Genomic DNA, 18,988 nt, shown 5'->3' on the forward strand with positions numbered 1-18,988 from the left:
GGGGAGCACATGGATTCTGTGCCCAGGTCTGATGTTAAACACTGTTGTGTGAATCCCCCCCTGCAGGAACTCCAGCCCACACCACATCTGCTCCTACCCTGTGGTGTCCAGGACACCTTTGTACCTTCTGATTAATATTCTTCAATATTCTAAAAATTTCCTCACTGAAAGAGTGGCCAGGCATTGGCACAGGCTGCCCAGGGCAGTGCTGGAATCACCATCCCTGGAAGTGTTCAAAAAACAAGTGGAAGTGGCCCTTCATGACACAGTTTAGTGGGTTGGTGGTTCAGTCAAAGGACTCAATGATCTTGGAGGTCCTTTCCAACCTTAGTGATTCTATGACTCTATGAGATCAGACTTAGAGAATTTTCTTATAAAAAAGCCCCACTAATTAAATTGAAAAGCAAGAATTAAGTCTGGCTGAATCTCCTCCTTGGATGAGCAGATTGCTCCTGGAGGTCTGGCACAGTTTAGGTAACATGAAAGATCTCGGCTTGCCCTAGTCTGAATAATTGAACTGACATGATTAGATCATCTTTTTGATGGTCTAATTGAATTATGAGACTTTCTAAAAGCTTTTCTCAGTTGAGCTGATGAATGTTCTGTTGTACTGAGCCAGGCAGATGGGGGTGCAGATACAGTGTCACACCCTGTGGGTAATGAATCGAATCAGAACAAGGGGTCAGCAAGGCACTTTTACACCAATTATCACAGGTTCATCTCACCTTCTCCCTGCTTGTAACCTGCTCAGAGCCTTGTCCCAGCAGGTTTCTGTGGAACTTCGCTGGGTTATAGGATATTATTCATCAGGTTGTTTCCTGGGCAGGCAAAGAGGGAAGATGCCTTTGCCTTTATGGGATCCAAACTGGTTTCCATTGTCCCAAGGGATGAGTTCCTAAGCTCATGTAACTAAAAGAAGGCTGACTGGATATAAGGAAGAAGTTTTTTTACAAGGAGGGTGGGGAGGCCTTGGCACAGGTTGCCCAGAGCAGCTGTGGCTGCCCCATCCCTGGAAGTGTCCAAGGCCAGGTTGGATGGGGCTTGGAGCAACCTGGGCTAGTGGAAGGTGTCCCTGCCCATGGCAGGGGGTGGGACTGGATGGGCTTTAAGGTCCTTCCCAACCCAAACCAGTCTGGGATTCCATGTACACTGTGAGCTGAACATGAGCCCTTCAAGGACAGACTCCTTCCACTCACTTCCCTGATCCTGAGCCCAGGGTGGAGCAGAGGCCAAAGCCAGCCCAGGTGTAAAGAATGAGTTTATTCCATCAGCAGAAGTGTCTCGTTCTGCAGGAAGGGCAAAGGGCCAGTTTCAGCACCTCCACCTCAACTTCACCCCCAGGAGGAACTGGAAGTGTTGAAATGGTTGTGGTGGACAGAAGTTTGCTCAGCCTGGAGTGTCAGCACGGAGAGGAAAGCTCAGGAAATCCTGCAGCAACCTGTGTTTGCCTTTGGATGAGCTTTGTGTCATCAGCTGCTTCTGAAAGCAGATTTACAGCCACAGGAACCTCATGAATGTGAGAGGAGGCTCAAAGCTTTCTCCCCTACCTCATACACCTTCCATCCTGACAGACATCATCCCTCCAGGCCCCCCAGATCTCTGCTGGGAGGTTCTGCAGGAAAATGTACCTCCAGTGGTGGGGCTGGAGCAGCTGCTGGTTCCTCTGTTGTTCCATGGATTGGTGCCCAACACAACCCTGCTCTCATTGTCACTGCACATTTGTCTGCTGCAAGCTGAGCCAAGATGCAGCCTGGCCAGGATGGAAATGCTGCTGGAATCACAGCCAATGGTCAGGGAATTTCATCAGAGCATGGAATGGTTTGGGTTGGAAGGGAACTTAAAGCACATTTCCATTCCAGCCCACCTTCCACTAGCCCAGGTGGCTCCAAACCCCGTCCAACCTGGCCTTGGACACTTCCAGGGATGGGGCAGCCACAGCTTCTCTGGGAAGTCCATCCCAGTCCTTCCCCACCCTCACAGGGAAGAATTCCATCCCAATATCGCATCTAAATCTTTCCTCTTTTGTTTAAAACTGTTCCCCCTTGTCCTGTCCCTCCATCCCTTGTCCCAAGTCCCTCTCCAGCTCTCCTGGAGCCCCTTTAGGCCCTGGAAGGGGCTCTCAGCTCTCCCTGGAGCCTTCTCTTCTCCAGGTGAACCCCCCCAGCTCTCCCAGCCTGGCTCCAGAGGGGCTCCAGCCCTTGGAGCATCTCCATGGCCTCTCTGGACTCTCTCCAGCAGCTCCATGTCCTTGTGCTGTTGTTCCCCAGGGCTGGAGGCAGCTCTGCAGGGGGGTCTCATGAGTGCAGAGCAGAGGGGCAGAATCCCCTCCTTGACCTGCTGATGACAATTCAGCCCCGGCCATGGTTGGTTTCTGAGCTGTCAACACACGTGGCCAAGTCCACCAACACCCCCAAGTCCTTCTCCCCAGAGATGCAATTCCACTGCCAGTCCTTTGCTCTTGATGTTGTGTCATCCCACAGCCATCTGGAACCAGCACGAGGATCAGGCCTGCACAGTTCATGAAAACATCTGACACATCCCTTGAAAATAAGATGGTGAGTGGTGTATCAGGGGAATAACCCCCTCCTGCACCTCCAGAGACCCAGGCTGCCTTTGGAGCCCGAGATTCAGCTGGAGTATTTAAAACCTCTCATTCATAGTATCTGTAATCAAGGCAGGCTCCATTTCCTGATATGTTCCTTCAACGCAGAACGAAGAAGTTTGTTCTTCCTTTCTTTCTTTTTTTCTTTCTTTTTCTCTTTCTAGGAACAAAGTCAGTATTTGGAACACTCAGTTTAAGCACAAAAAGTCCAGACAGATTTTGACAAGAGCCTTGAGAGCTGTGTCAAGTTTGCCATGGTTGTGATCTCAAGAGAGACACCAGATCAGTGTGGAGTTTAACAGCATAACAAACGACAAAACCCATCTCCAGAAAATGACACCCTGAGGTAAATGCAGTCTTTTCTTGCAGAAAGAAATAAAAAAGCCTGGACAGGGAAGGTGAACCTTATCAGAAGAAATCCCAACATTTGCATTAAGTTGCTGTTACAATGATCCTGTGGTATCACACTCGTACAGACAGGTAATTCCCAGGCACTCCGTAAGGATTAGCAGCTTCGTGGTAAGGAGCCAGTGTGATTCTTGAGGTTTGAAGATCAACACCCTGGATAAATAAGAGCAGACAAATTTATGTTCTCTGAAAACAGTGTGTTCCTGGTTTTCCAGCCACTTGCTTTCGTGTGGGCAGAGGCCACTGGATCCTCATGAACCAAGGCAGGTTTTTCAGACTGGCTGGGCCAGGGGCTCAGGGACTGAAAGGTCACCTCTGTGTACCCAAAGGGATGGTCCTGGTGAGACCTCCCAGCCAGGGAAACACGCCACACCTCTGTTCCCCTCTCCAGCAGGGCCTGGCTGTACCTGCAGCAGCTTTAGTCTTTTGGTTTTACCTTCTGGCAGTCCTTGGGCAGGACTGGAGTGGCAGCATGGCAGCTGGTCCCAGGCCACTCAGGAGCAAACACTCTCCTGCCTCCTTTTATCTAAAAATCATCAGTCACTGCCTGCATTCCCATCCTTTCTGATCCTTCAGGATCCCTCCAGACTGGCTTTTACCCATTGTTTCAGACACTAAACTTCCCAAAGCCTCTTCCACGTCCACCCTGAACACCCCACTGCTCCTGACGCCACAGTCCAGGCTCTCTGGAACATCCAGCTCTCCCTCCATGGCTCCGTCCTCTCATTCCTTTCAGCTCCTCTGCTTCCCCAGGGACTCTGCAGCTCTTTCCTGCTCCCCAGCACTGCCTTTCATTTCATCTCCTTCTCCCTCTGGACCCCCTTTCCAGCCCACGTCAGCGGGAACATTGCAGCAAACAGCCAGTCCCCTCCAGGCCTCATGGATGATTGGGAAGTCTCCACTTTCATCTCTCAGAAACTTGTGTCCTTGGAAAAAAACAGCAGAGTGGAGAATGCTGGCACGAAGGGAACAGAGCAGCCCCTTTCATCTGCTGACTGGAGTCCTGCCTGGCCTTCCCCTGGAGCTCTGGGGTGGGGATGCAGAATGACAAAGGTGACAATGCAGCCACGCTGCTGCCTCAGTCAGCACTTCTGTCACAGGAGGTCACCTCTGCTCCGGGCTCTTGGAGTCACATGTTGTTGTTTCCACGTCCTTGGAAAGACCTGCAACAAGGCTCATGGCCTTGGACACTTGGATCTGGGGAGTCAGGAGAAGGGGCTGTGGTGACAGGACACCGAGCCCTGTGTGCCAGGACACGGGCATGGACCTGGATGGGCTGGAGCAGTTGCTCCCATTGTTCCCAAGCCAGGTTCCACAGTTTTGGACACCTGAACATGTGGGGCAACCTCATTTCACCTTTCCATGACTTCACAGCTGTTGTGGGGAGGACCCAGATGTGTGTTGTGACATATGTAGGTGACTCTTGTGTCCCTTCACTTTTTGGTGGTCCCTTGACTGCCCAGCTGGTGTGGGGCTGCCTGTCCAGCTGAGACACCTCAGGGGAACAACCCTGCCCTCAGGAGAGCAGCCTCACACGGGATATTGGGAAGAAATTCTTCCCTGTGAGGGTGGGGAGGGACTGGGATGGACTCCCCAGAGCAGCTGTGGCTGCCCCATCTCTGGAAGTGTCCAAGGCCAGGTTGGATGGGGCTTGGAGCCACCTGGGCTAGTGGAAGGTGTCCCTGCCCTGACTGGGATGAGATGGGCTTTAAAGATCCCTTCCAACCCCAGCCATCCCATGATTCCCACAGTCCCACTGTGCAGGAGGCAGCCCCATGTCCTCACAGAGCCCTGCTCTCCCCTCAAATATTAATGGTGATGTTCAGCTGAGCTGCCTCACTTCTGAGATCACATCCAGGGCAACAGTCAGGCTTTTTTTATCTTCATGTGCCATCTGCTCTTTCATCACAGAATTTGGAAAGGAGAGGCCGTTACATGGAGGAAATCATTTGATAAATAAACACACTGTTTCACAGTGATACCTTTTATTGGGCTGTTAACTGCTCTAGCTGTGAAAGATAAATAGGTTTAATTAGTGGTAAGACATCCCTTTTTTAACATTTACAAGTCTCATCATTATTCCCCTTGCATAGGCAGAGTCAGAACGTAGAGCAGAGTGTGGCCTGATCTCCTGCGTGGTGTGCACTGCCAGGAGGGTCCAATGAATAATGTAGGACCACGTTGGCTTATTGCACTCAAAGAAAATACTAAAATTTTGCTCTCCCTTTCTGAACTCCTGCTCAAGAAGGATTGATTGTATTCCCATGGGAGCTGACTCTGCTGGGAGCTGCACAGCTGAGAGAGGAGCTGTCCTTTTTCCATTGCTGTGGAAAGATTTTACACGTCCCAGAAGAGCAGGTTCAGCACCTTGTCATGCAGGGTCTGCACCTCCAACAGCCCCAAAGCAGCTCCTGCTCAGACCTAAAAACTCGGCCCTGTTCCCTTGAGGCAGCGACTGAACATTTATTTACAAAGTACCAAGGACCAGCAAGGTCCCTCCAGGTCATTCAGCTGGTTCAGAGCTTGTTTCTGCCCTCACTGGGGGAACATGAATTGTTCCTCAGATTCCTCCCTGCCCTGGGACCAGGGACAGGACCCAGGGAAGGGCTGGAGCTGTGCCAGGGGGCTTGGGATGGATCTCAGGGAAAGGTTCTTCCCCCACAGGGTGCTGGGGCACTGCCCAGGCTCCCCAGGGCAGTGGGCACGGCCCCAAGGCTGCCAGAGCTCCAGGAGGGTTTGGACAACGCTCTGAGGGACAGGGTGGGATTGTTGGGGTGTCTGTGCAGGGCCAGGGGTTGGACTGATGATCCCTGTGGGTCCCTTCCAGCTCAGCATATTCCAGGATTCTGTGTATATGAAAAGGACTGTCTGTTCTGACTCCTGCTTTCCCACAGGGAACCAACCAAAAAGGGTTGAAAACTACAAACAAATTGAGAGACATTTTAGTTAAAAAGCTTGCAAACTGTCAGTGTCCCCTTAAAAGCCAGTGTCCTGCCTCCTGTCCACCTCCAAATGGCTACAGGAGATGGAACAGAAGAGCCATCACGAGTGACCACAGGAAATCCTCCTCTTTGGGAAGTTTTTCTCAGCCATATCAGTTAGAAATCAATCCTGTTCAGAAGATTGAATGTCCCACCCCAGAGAAGTTTCTCCTGATTGTCTCCCTGGCACAGAAGTGCTGATGGAGCTGAATTCAAACATGTTCTGGAGGCACTGATGGATCTGAGAACAGCTCCAGGGCCAGGAGCAAGGGGCAGGATGGATCCCTTCCCTCAGGAATAGCTCTGTGTGCCCTACAACGTGATCATGTCTGGTAGGAGTGTCTGACAGGGAGATTGGGGCCTCTCTGCTGCTCCAGGCAGCACCCGTGGGAGGGGTGTCAGGAGGCTGTTTCCTAAAAAAACCCGGATCTTCGCCTCAGTTAAAAGAGGGTGGGTTTAAACCAAGACATGGAGGTGAAAGAGGTAATGAAATACAAAAAGTTGGAGGAGAGAAATGTAACGAGGAGTGGGCTCTCAAGTGTCCTGAACTGGTCACGAAGGTGAAAAGCCCGCAGGTACTCCAGTTTCAGGGCAAGGAGCAACTTTCCTCTCTCGGCTCTGCTGGAAAGCCCCGAGCCCGGGGCAGGGGCGGCAGGACAAGGACATCGGGCACGAGCAGTGCGACACGGGGCCAGGGGAGGGCACCAGACGCTGCCAAGTGCTGCCACATCCCGCCAGCCCAGGGGAGCGGGGCGGGGGCGCTCGGGGCACCTGGAGCGGGCACCACCCCTGGCACTGCCCTGGGGGCTCCCTGGATCCGTGTCCTGCTGTCCCGGACAGGGACGAGGGACCCGCCTGGCACAGCTCGGGTGTCTCCTGGGACAGGGGCAACCTGAGCTCGGCTTTGGGCTCAAAGCACAGTTTTGGGAATGCAAACAGGCTCCTGGCCGGGCATGAGGTACCAGGGATGCAAAGCAGGGAGAAAAACAACCACACCCTGGGCTGGATCAACAGAGAGCGGGCGGCAGGTCAAGGGTGGGATTCTGCCCCTCTGCCCTGCTCAGGTGAGACCCCACCTGCAGCTCTGGGGCCCCCAACACAAGGACATGGAGCTGTTGGAGCAGATCCAGAGGAGGCCACGGAGCTGCTCCAAGGGCTGGAGCCCCTCTGCTCTGGAGCCAGGCTGGGAGAGCTGGGGGTGCTCATCTGGAGGAGAGGAGGATCCAGGGAGACCTGAGAGCCCCTTCCAGGGCCTGAGGAAGCTTCGGGAGAGCTGGAGAGGGACTTGGGACAAGGGCCTGGAGGGACAGGACAAGGGGAATGGCTTCCCAGTGCCAGAGGGCAGGGATAGATGGGAGATTGGGAAGGAATCCTTCCCTGTGAGGGTGGGGAGGCCCTGGCACAGGTTGCCCAGAGCAGCTGTGGCTGCCCCTGGATCCCTGGAAGTGTCCAAGGCCAGGCTGGACGGGGCTTGGAGCCACCTGGGCTAGTGGAAGGTGTCCCTGCCCATGGCACGGGGTGGGACTGGATGATCTTTAAGGTCCCTTCCAACCATTCTGTGATCCATGAGGTCACATCTGCACCCCCTGGGAAGGCAGGACCCCGGGGCCAGCACTGCTCCTGCACAAGCAGGTTAATGGTCCCTGTCAGCAAACTGATGAGCTGGGTGTGTAAGCAATCGTTATTTCCAGGCCCACCAAACCAGCCCTGGCTACTCCTGGCAGCAGATCCAAAGTGCAGCTCAGGAATCAGCAGTTCCACCTGGATACCCAGAAAACCAAAGCCATCATCTTCCCTGGCCCGGGGCTCATGGGGACCATTACCCCTGGATTTGTTCCCTGAATATTAATCACACTGTTCCCTCTTGGGCACTCTGCCAAAATAATAGCAATAAAACCCCCAACATCATCTCCAGACCAGCAGTACTAAAGGATTCCTGCACTGACTGTAGTTAGTTGTGAGATTTAAGGGCCAGATCCCGCAAGATGCTGCATTGTCTGGATGTGATCCAGTAGATAAATAAGCTGCTGTTTCATCTCCAGCCAGTGACTCTCTCCCATTAAAATCAATAGGACTAATCTCATTAATTGGATAGATATAGTACCCACCTCTGCATGCTCATCTCTGTCCTTCTGTGATAAAATCTCAATTGAACCACTTCGAAATAATAAATCTACACCAAAAGTAGAAGCAAACTTGGCTAAAGTCATCCTCTGTCTACAAATCCCAGTTACTGGCAGGAGGTTGGAGGCAGCCTGCAAATTCCCTCAGAAGAGGAGAGCAGGAGCAGCTCTCCTGCAGAGTGTAATCCTCAAAGAAGATTGGGAGCTGAGTTGCCTCCAGTGGTTTCTCCCCGTGCTGGCAGGTTTGGAGGCTCCACTGGGATTTCAGGAAAGAGCCTCTCTGAAAGGTCACCTGCAGTGCCCCAGAGCTGTGGGGTGACAGCAAAGGAAGGGGAGAAGGGAGGAAGAAAGAGGAGGAGAAGAAAGAGAACTCCCTCCCAGCTCTGTCCTTAAAAGCACTCCCTGCTCCCGTAGGCAGAGACACAAAGCATCCCCTTGTTTCTCCCTCCTCTCTCCCCTCCCCACCTGCAGAGCTGCCTCCACCAACATCAGCGGGACGTGGAGCTGTTGGAGCAGATCCAGAGGAGGCCACGGAGCTGCTCTGAGGGCTGGAGCCCCTCTGCTCTGGAGCCAGGCTGGGAGAGCTGGGGGGGTTCCCCTGGAGAAGAGAAGGCTCCAGGGAGAGCTGAGAGCCCCTTCCAGGGCCTAAAGGGGCTCCAGGAGAGCTGGAGAGGGAGTGGGGACAAGGGATGGAGGGACAGGACAAGGGGAATGGCTTCCCAGTGCCAGAGGGCAGGGATAGATGGGATATTCATGGAGATGCAGAACACTCCTCCTGTTGGGCGGCTTTGGGTGAGCAAGTTAAACCTTCTGTGCCTCAGTTTCCCTGAACTCTTGGATGCCTCTGCAGCGGCATCGAGCCCTCCCTGCCCAGCCCCAGAGCTGGGAATTCCTTCTGGGGCAGAACAAGATCCTCCCTCGTCAGCCCTGTCTGGAGGGCACACCGAGCCCCTCAGCACAAAGGCTGTACCAGCCACTCCTGTGCCCCTGAGATCCAAAGGATTTCCAGCCTCTGGAGCAATGGGATTTCACTCTGCACTTGCCCTGGGATGCAGAGAAGAGCTGGGAAAGCAGGAGCAGCAGTCATGCAGGGCGTGTGAGGAGTGTTTTATCCCCCCACGCTCTCCAGAGCTTCCACAAAATATTGTTTCACTCAGGGACAGAACAGCTCTCAACACTGTTTCTCTCTCCTCCTTTACCCCCTGATGAAAACCATCTCCTGCTAAATTAACTTCTCCCTCGCAGCACACCCAGCCCTGAGAGCAATTAAAGAAACATAATGAATCTGCTGCCTTTTTTTTTTTTAAGGCAATTAGCTTGAAGCAAATACTAAGGTGAACCTTGTAGCTTTTAAAAATTACATGACTCATGGCTTTTGATGGGCAGCACAATATTGGTTTATGAGGCTCTCGTAGCACTTTCACATGCAGCTGCCCATGTGAAGAGGGGGATGAAGCACAAGATGAGAAGGTGGCCCCTGGGGGGCCATTATTCAGCCGTGCTGATGAAGATGTACAGTTGTCATGTCTGCTGATCATCCCAATTTCCTGCTGGCTGCTGTCTCACCGAGCTGTGCCGAGGGCTCACGGTGCTGGGGAGAGCAGGGGCTGGAGGGCAGAGGTTTGGGACACAGGCCCTGCAGACAGGGAGGGAGTCGCAGCTGTCAGCCAAGGGATGGGGATCCAGGAGCGTTTGGAGGTTGGAGGTAACTCCCAGAAAGGCCAAAAGATCTGGGGACGGACTGGTGGGCCCAGAAATAACAATCACAGACTCACAGAATATGCTGAGCTGGAAGGGACCCACAAGGATCATCCAATCCAACCCTCAGCCCTGCACAGGCCCATCCCCAAGAGTCACCCCCTGTGCCCCAGAGCATCATCCAAACCCTCCTGGAGCTCTGGCAGCCTTGGTGCTGTGCCCACTGCCCTGGGGAGCCTGGGCAGTGCCCAACCAGCCTCTGGGGAAGAACCTTTTGCTGAGATCCATCCCAACCCCCCTGGCACAGCTCCAGCCATTCCCTGGGTGCTGTCCCTGGTTCCCCCAGAGCAGAGCTCAGTCCCTGCCCCTCCTCTGCCCCTCCTGAGGGAGCTGGTTCCACACCCAGCCAGCCCACTCTGCTGAGAGGGGTCTGGAATCCCATTTCTCCAGGATCAGTCCCTGAGCTCTGCCCTCCCACCTGTGCAGGTGTGATCTCATGGATCACACAACAGTTGGAAGGGACATTAAAACCCATCCAGTCCCACCCCCTGCCATGGGCAGGGACACCTTCCACTAGCCCAGGGTGCTCCAAGCCCCGTCCAGCCTGGCCTTGGACACTTCCAGGGATGGGGCATTGGGAAGGTGCCTCTGGCTCTGCAGGAGGAGAGCTCAGCCATGACACTCAAAGTAGGACTTGTCTCAAATACAGCAGTTTTTGGCTGCTTTGCCTCTGGGGCTCCGTGAGAGACTGAACTGTTAATAGTTAATGACTAAAACCGTTGTGGAGGCACCAAGGAGCACTGAGGCTGAGCTTTGAGGCCCCTAAGAGGCCAATCCTGCCAGGCTGGATGGTGCCTTTGCTCATGGGAATTGTTGTCCCTTTCCCAACTCTGCTCAGTTGTAAAACTTCCCCTCTCCCCTCGAGGAAGGTCTGATGGGGCATAACTGGCTTAACTTCACTTGAGAGGCAGCTGTCACATGTTAGGAGGGGTCATAAACCATCAAAGACCCCCAAATCTTCCCCAGACCCATTGCTGAAAGCTCCCCACGCCCAGGGGAGGTACCAGGCATTCCCCCCTGGCCTGAATGTTCATTAACCCAGCAGAGTTGGGGGTTTGGGGCTTCTTTCCCCACCCCCCACGGATCAAGTTCATTACTTTGGCCATCAGCGAACAATCCAGTCTCCTCACAGATCCATGGGTGGTGATTAGGGACCTTTCTACTCTTACCTTTTCTTTCTCTTCCTTCCTTTCTTTTTCCCTTATACTTTTTCTTGAGTACTTTCATATTACTATAGATAATAACAACCAAAATTTCTCCATCTCTGCTTTCCATTGCAACCAAATTGTCCTAAAAGAAACCCTACACAGATGTATTTACAAGCATCGGTCACTCAGGGCTTTTCACTCTGATGCACCCCGAGGGGTCTCCCAAGAAGAACCGGAGTTACTCTCACCTCCAGGTCCCTCACCAGGACTCCTTTCCCACCCCTCCCTGGAGGTGCAGCAGAGTCCTGCTGGCAGGACTAATCCCAGCTCTACCAAAGCTGCTGCCGGGGTTGGAGCCGGCCCAGGAGTGGGAAAAAAGTCCTCTTAAATTTAGAAAGACAGCATAAACTCACGGGATAAAGAAACTTTATCAACAAGGAAGAATTTATTCGGCACACTGGGTCTTCCTCTCACCGAGTTTCCAGGGAGAAAGACCCTTTGGATTTAAATTTCATACATTTTATAGTTTCACAAAATCCCACCCTTTTTCAGATAAGGTTTATATATTCGGTTTTGCCTAAAAAGGTTTTTTCCTCTGAAAAGGGTCTTTCCCTTCCTTCTGACTGGCTGCAAGGCATCCTCTGTCAAAAATGATGGATCTTCCTTTGTTCTTAGCCCAGAGAGAGAAAAGAAACCCCTGTGTACAAAATTTCCTCATGGCCCTAAAAGATTTGAATTTTTAGGAACTTTTATATTTCCCTTATCTGGCCAACAAAGACCCTGCTACCCAGGTCCAGTTTGGAGCTTGGATATCTCACAACTTCACCATCCGCCTCTAAAAAATTTTATTTTATTTCTCGTACAGGGGAGGCTGCCAGCAAAATTAGAGGGAACACTTGGAAGGCATCTGCAGGGAGAGCTCCTGTTTTCAGCACAGGGCAGAGTCAGGGTGCTGTATTTTCCTTGTGTTTCTGCTAATTATCCATGGAAGTCAAACGAGCTGTTAAACTTGGAAAGCAAAACACTTTTGCTGCTTTCACACCTCGCAGGATTTGCCCCTCTGAGGAGCAGGAAGATGCCTTGTTCATTTGGGGGGATTCTCCTTCCTCCTGGTGGCTCTTCCCATGGAAGAGTCGCAGGCCAAAGGTACTGTGCCCACCCTTGGGAAAACCAGCATGTGCAAGGAATCATTTTCCCAGCTCAGGGCTGTTTTTTCACAGCTTGGAAACCCTTCCAGGCTCAGGCCATGCTGGAAAAGCCTCTCCTTGTGTTGCACCAGCAGCTCTTGCAGGAGCCCCAGGCCCTGGGGAGCTGTGTGGTGCTGCCAGGGCTGGCTCAGCATCCCAGGGTGGGAGATTTTTCCAGGACCAGCTTCCCAACACCACAGGTGGTTGCCCAAGGACGGTGGGAAGGAGGTGGATGTGCACTGCTCAGTGTCAACTGCTCTTTTCCTGTGTCCAACAAATCAATAAACTGTGGCTGAAAATAAAATCGGTGCTTTCCTCCTTCTGTGTTCCTACTCAGCAAAGGAGATGGAGATGCCAAAGGAAAGGGAAGTGGATTGGTTCAGCCTGATTTGTGGAACAGCTGGAGCTGTGCCAGGGGGGTTGGGATGGATCTCAGGGAAAGGTTCTTCCCCCACAGGGTGCTGGGGCACTGCCCAGGCTCCCCAGGGCAGTGGGCACGGCCCCAAGGCTGCCAGAGCTCCAGGAGCGTTTGGACAACGCTCTGAGGGACAGGGTGGGATGGTTGGGGTGTCTGTGCAGGGCCAGGAGTTGGGCTGGATGATGGTGAGACCCCACCTGCAGTGCTGCCTCCAGTTCTGGGGTCCCCAGCAGCAACCCCATGTCCCCAGGAGGGACAGGGACCTTTGGTAGCAAGTCCAGAGGAGGCACCGAGATGGTCAGAGGGCTGGAGCAGCTCTGCTGGGAGGAAAGGCTGAGAGAACTGGGATTGTTCAGCCTGGAGAAGAGAAGCTTCAGGGTGACCTAATTGTGGCCTTCCAGTACCTCAAGTTACTACAAGAAAGCTGGAGAGAGACTATTTACAAGGGCCTGGAGTGCCAGGACAAGGGAGAATGGCTTCCCACTGACAGAGAGTAGGTTTAGTTTAGATGGAAAGAAGAAATCCTGCCCTATGAGGGTGGGGAGGCCCTGGCACAGGTTGCCCAGAGAAGCTGTGGCTGCCCCATCCCTGGAAGTGTCCAAGGCCAGGTTGGACAGGGCTTGTAGCAGTCTGGGCTAGTGGAAGGTGTCCCTGCCCATGGCAGGAGGTGGCACTGGATGGGCTTTAAGATCCCTCCAACCCAAACCAGTCTGGGATTCTGTGAAGAGCAACAGATGATCACACTGAGGTTTAAATAAACCCCAAGGAGGGGAGCACAGGTGGTGTTTTTCCTCCTCAGAAGAGGCTCAATCTCATCACAGCAGCTCTCTGGGAGCATCTGAGGGAAGAGCTGGCCCTGGCTGCACTCCCAGCTGGGTCTCTGCACAGCGTGGCTGGGGACAGAGGTCCTGCTGCCGAGCCAGGCTGCCTGGAAAGTGGTTTCTGTGTGTGAGCACAGCTGAGCAGGGAGCAGCTGCTGCCCTGAGCCTTCCACAGGCTCCCAGGGCTGTGCCCAGCAGGAATGCTGAGCTTTTCCTGGCGCCACGTGCGGAGAGCAAGCACAGGAGTCAGAAACAAGCAAACAAACCCATTCATGGAGCAAATGAGAGCAACAGCTAAATCAGAGAGCAGTTGCTACCTGGCCACAAACACCTGCCAGCTGAGGAGGTGGGATCTATCCCACTGGATGAGTTGTTATCCTCGGAGCATCCAGGCAGCTGTGGAGCTGCAGAGCTGCCAGGCGCCCGCGGTGTGGAGCAGGGTGGGGACAGCACCCACACTGCTGGAGGGCAGAGCAGGGGGGTCAGGAGGGCTCAGCAGGGTGGAGGGCAGGAGAAACAGGCTCCATCTGGGCAGGGAGATGCACATTGTTCCCCTCACTTGGGAAACCAGATGGGAAACTGCCCCCCCAGTTCCAGCGGAGTCGAGGGAAGAACATCCCGGCTCCGTGTGCTTCCCGAGCCGGGACTCCTGGCTGCAGCAGTGTCTCATAGCCAGAGCTTGACCTTTCCAGCAGCAGTTAGCTGGGAGAGGAGCTGTGCAGCTGATGAGCACATGAAGGGCTTTATCTCACCCTCAGGCGTGGACAGTGACTGTAAAATCCTTGGCAAAGGCAGCGGCTCCGTATTGATCCCAGGAAGTCCAGGTGCTCCTTCGCATGAAAATCACATGGAAATGGGATTTCTCTGGGTGATTTCCTTGCTGCTTCTTGGAGCTGATGGATCTGTGAGAGTGACACCTCCCCATGCCCAAGGGCCACCTGCAGTAGGTGACAGTTGTGGCACCCGAGGTTGTTGACAGCAAGAAGTTGTCATCCCTGTGAGGGGGATGTGACTGGTGATCTCAGTAACCTGGCTCAGCTTGTTTGAAAGGGAAGGGATATATCCTAATTTCCATACATTTCAGTGGAAATGCCGGAAAACAGGGAAGATAACACCATCAGAGATATGCTGGAAGCACTGAGATCAAAGGGAAGAGTTGTTTATTTTTCCTGATATCATTTGCAGGGATGAGGCCTTGGGAAATGCTCTTGGTATCTACCCAGTCTGACTGGTTTTGTTTCAAATAAACTGGTGTCAGAACATTCCAGAAGGGTCAGTGTGGAGGAAAAGGGGTCTCAGTCTCACAGAGTCCACGCTGGGGACAAGGCTGAAGTGGCAGCAATGCCTGGTTCTCCAGCTGCAGGACCTGCTGCAGGGAGCTGAGGAGGTGCAGAGGATTTAGAGACCTGTCCCAGACCTGTCCCCCCGTGCTCAGGAGACTGGGATTGGAATTGGTTCCTCTCCTGATTCCACCCACTTGCAGCCGAGCGTGGTTAGTGCTGCTAAAACCGTACGTGGGATTAGGGGGGAATAATTAGCCCTGAGCTTTCCTGTACCTGCAGGAGGCTGGAATGAAACTCTGACTCAGACCAAAACAACATTTAGAAAATGTACCAGGCCCAGGCAGAATAATCAGTGGCTGGTGATGACTATTTGTCTTGTCACCTCGCTGATGCCTCCCGTTGTAACGTCCTCACCGCCCGGTTTCCAGGGAAAGGGCATCCTGTAAATCTCACAGGCACGTTGCTCCACTGGGAGCTACTGTCCTTCTCACTTCACAGGCTGGAGAGATGCCTTCAGCTGGAACATGGCAGCAGTAGAAATATGGCAGAGGCAGTTCCACAGCAAAACACCTTTGCTGTGTGCAGGGAATTGATGTTTCCCTCCTCGCTCAGCCCAGCTCCACGTCTGCCACAGAACAATCCCCACTGCCACCGTTCTAAACAAACCTTTCATTTGGGATTCTCCCCAGGCTGATTATCCCCACTCTGGCACATCCAGAGGAAATGAGTTTTGCACCCTGGCAGATTGTAATAACATATAATCCTTCTTCCCTTGGGAAACTCTGCCAAGGGCACCGGAGGTGTCCCGTGAATGAGGATGAATGAAGCCCTGCAATCCACCTGTGGAGCACAGCGGGTTTCTTACTGGGTTTAAGGGGCACAAGAAGGTTCCCGGGACCTCAGGGAGGTCACCAAACAGGGAATAAACCCCAGGAGTCCCAGCTCCCAGTCTCCAGGTTTAACTGGTGAATACAGCAGGTTCAGCTGCCACGGGGGCTTGTCCCAATGCTTTCCTTGGGAGATGCTGAGTCAGTTAGACAGAGCCACTGCTGTGTAGCAGCTTAAGCATCAAAGGAGAAAGGAGAGAGGTTTACAGGAGCGTGGCTTAATTCCCATTTGCCTGTCAGCTCAGAGCACGCACATGTTCAAATATCACAGCATGAGTAACTGATAACCCCTCGTTTATTAATCCCTGGTAACTCAATCTGCCCTCTCAGCCCTGAGTGCAGAGCAGAGATGATGCCCTCAGGAGCTGCAGATCAATTTAAATTTCCAGAGCCTCGGTGCCTGACTCACTCCAGAGTGCCAGAGCTCCTTAGAATAACCATGGAGCAGATTTCCTGTCCCAGAACTGAGCCCCGCTCCCCTTCCAGCAGCCCTGGCTGCCACCTTCCCCTGTGCTGGAGCCATTCACAGCCGTGCAGGAGGGCACATGTATGTCTGGAGAACGCTGCCGTGACAAGCTGCCACCCCCCTTTCACACCAGCACTGGGGTCCTCTGGGCGCTGGTGCTTCCATGCAGCTCATCTGCAGGAGGGCAGGGACTCCAGGGCCCTTCTTGCTCCTCCCTGTTGCTGGTGCTGCTCAGACACACTGGGCAAAGCTCCCTTGGAAGTGGCAGTTCCAACAAAGGGCTCAGAGTTGAATTAACTGGGGAAGCTGTATGAGGACACTGAGGGCACTTGGTGTGTTCAGCTGGAGAGGAGGAGACTGAGGGGAGACCTCAGTGCAGTTCCAACTGCCAGGGCAGGGGCAGAGGAGGGGCAGGGACTGAGCTCTGCTCTGGGGGGACCAGGGACAGCACCCAGGGAATGGCTGGAGCTGTGCCAGGGGGGTTGGGATGGATCTCAGCAAAAGGTTCTTCCCCAGAGGCTGGTTGGGCACTGCCCAGGCTCCCCAGGGCAGTGGGCACAGCACCAAGGCTGCCAGAGCTCCAGGAGGGTTTGGATGATGCTCTGGGGCACATCTTGGGGATGGGCCTGTGCAGGGCTGAAGGTTGGATTGGATGATCCTTGTGGGTCCCTTCCAGTTCAGCATATTCTGGGATTCTGTGAAAAGGTGGGGAAACCAAGTCACTGTGTTAGAGCAGGACGTGGCTCAGGTCACGCAGCCCAGCAGGGGTGGAATCAAACCAAGTTAATAAACTCCCTGGTTAATGGCCCAGATGCAAATCCTGATTGCAGGACCTCGGCTGACTCCCAGCTCCCCCCAGCTGGCTGCACTCCAGGACTGGGACCAGCCCTCCAGTGCCACCTCTCAGGGATCCTCAGGGAGAATGAAGAGCCCTGGAAGTGAAGGTGGCAGCAGCCCAGCTCTGCTGACCCAGGAGGCTCTGCTTCATTAGCCCCAAAACACTGCTGACCGTGAACACTTCCATCCTGGCATTGCAGGTTCTGCTTCTCCATAAAAGCAAAAAGCAGTTTATGAGGGAACAGTCAATAATGTGCTGCTTTATCGCAGATGGTTGGGAGCGGTTGGCAACTGCACCCTGAGGAATGGGGAGGAGTAACTGTTTCAGGACAGCTGCTGTGTCTCCTGCCTGGCCCCTCCTGCCATGGACAGGCTGGGAGAGGGGTCCTGACACGTGTAAACATCGCACCCCATGGCCACAGAGCTGGAAACCAGCCATAAAGTGGACGTGATCACTCCTCTCCCCCAGCCTGCTGCAGTTTTTTGGGGCTCAGATGGTCTCCTGCTTTGCATTTCAGCAGTTCCAGCCCACCAAGAACCTGCTCTCATCTGGAGATAAAGAGCAGGAGGAGCGGCTGAGACTGGGGGTACAACAGGAGGTGCCCTAAAACACCCTGCTGGTACCCAGGTGGTGGCACAGGCAAGAAAAAGGAGAGGAGCACAGGTTGGGTGAAATGTTCTCGCTTTTATTCAGGGTCTGAACAGTCACAAACCCGCAGCCCCTCTGTTCCCCAGCACTGCTGCCCTTCCTGCCCCTCGGATGTCCCTCCCCAGCCAAGGGCAATGTCACTTCAAGGCTTCCCCTCCAGGTGAAGTGACACCCTCACCCTCTTGTCCCAGCCTGGCTGCCCTGCAGGCTGAGGCACTTACAGAAGTCTCTCTTCCCCAGGTCTTTGGGGAACCTCTGTTTCTCTTTGCAAGATCAGTGGAGAGTGAAATCCACGGGCTTGAGCTGCCGGGGCTGGACAAGGCGCCTCCTGAGGATCCTCTGGAACAAGTTTTTCCTGCCTGTCACAGCGGGGAGCTCCAGGCTGGAGCTGCTCCTCTGGTAAAACACCCCCAGGAGCCTCTTCTCCCTCTTCTCTGCCTCTTTGCTCTCCAGAACGTCTGTTCTTTGGATGTCTCTGACGGGGCTGGCACATCTCCCGGGCAGGGGAAGCCCTGCTGAGGTCCCGAAGGCTGGGCTGGCTCTGCCATCCTTGAGAGCGGTGGCACGAGGACTCGGCTGCTTGTGGCCCCTCTGGCCTCCATCCCTCTGGGAATCTCCCTCGGCAACAGCCATCCCGGGGTGTCTGCAGCATCCTGGCTCCTCCTGCCAGCCGGGACGTGTCTCGGCAGCAGGACCTCGAGGGTGGCCCGAGCCCGAGTGAAAAAACGCCTCCTCCCTGGTGACCTGCGGGCTCTGCCCCAGGGTGACAAAGCCGTAGGGGGTGGTGACCTTGGGGAGGTGGGGCAGGGACAGAGCTGCCCAGGCAGTGGGGTCTGGGCTCGGCTGGGCAGGGGGGTCAGAGCAGGAGGAGTTGGGGCCGGAGGAGTCGGAGCCCGGCAGCTCCTCCCGCCCCGCTGGGTCCGAGCTGCTCCTCCACGCCGTCCCCTCCAGCTGCCCCATCCCCTTCCCTGAGCCCCTGTGCTTCCCGTGGACGTCCAGGGAGGGGATGGTGAACTGCGGGATGCGGTCGGGGGTCACCACGTGGAAGAAGATGCCGCTGGAGCTCTTGCCCTGGAGCGTCCCCTCCCAGAGGGACATGGTGGCACCGCGGGGCTCCCCGGGCAGCGCTGGCTATTTATGCCCTGCTGCCAGCCCTGATTGCTCCGCGGGCAGTGACGTGGTGACAGCGCTGCCAGGGCCCTGCACCTGCCCCCTCCGGGCCAGCAGCCCTTTGTCACCCGCCCGGCAGACAGATGGGGGGGACAGGTGAGGACACGCTTGTCCCCAACATCATCGCCTGCCCTCCTGCTCTCACGCGGGGCTGAGTGTCACCCGTGAGGCAGGAGCGAGGGAGCGGCGAGGGGGAGAGCCGGGTGCCAGGGTGAGCCAGGGAGGGAGGGAGGGGGCACAGCGAGCGGTG

General features: G+C 54.5%; 1 protein-coding gene across 1 annotated transcript; it reads right to left on the reverse strand.

The window, feature by feature from the left end:
- Positions 1-17,584: 17,584 nt before the first annotated feature.
- LOC113985955 (C2 calcium-dependent domain-containing protein 4C-like) lies at positions 17,585-18,690 on the reverse strand. The gene has a single exon (XM_027717229.2). It carries the CDS (start codon positions 18,664-18,666, stop codon positions 17,842-17,844), a length of 825 nt encoding a protein of 274 aa, XP_027573030.1. The 5' UTR covers positions 18,667-18,690; the 3' UTR covers positions 17,585-17,841.
- Positions 18,691-18,988: the final 298 nt, after the last annotated feature.

This window comes from Pipra filicauda, unplaced genomic scaffold (assembly GCF_003945595.2).
Source record: "Pipra filicauda isolate LSUMZ 115617 unplaced genomic scaffold, ASM394559v2 scaffold423_size595307_pilon, whole genome shotgun sequence".
Lineage (NCBI taxonomy): Eukaryota > Metazoa > Chordata > Aves > Passeriformes > Pipridae > Pipra > Pipra filicauda.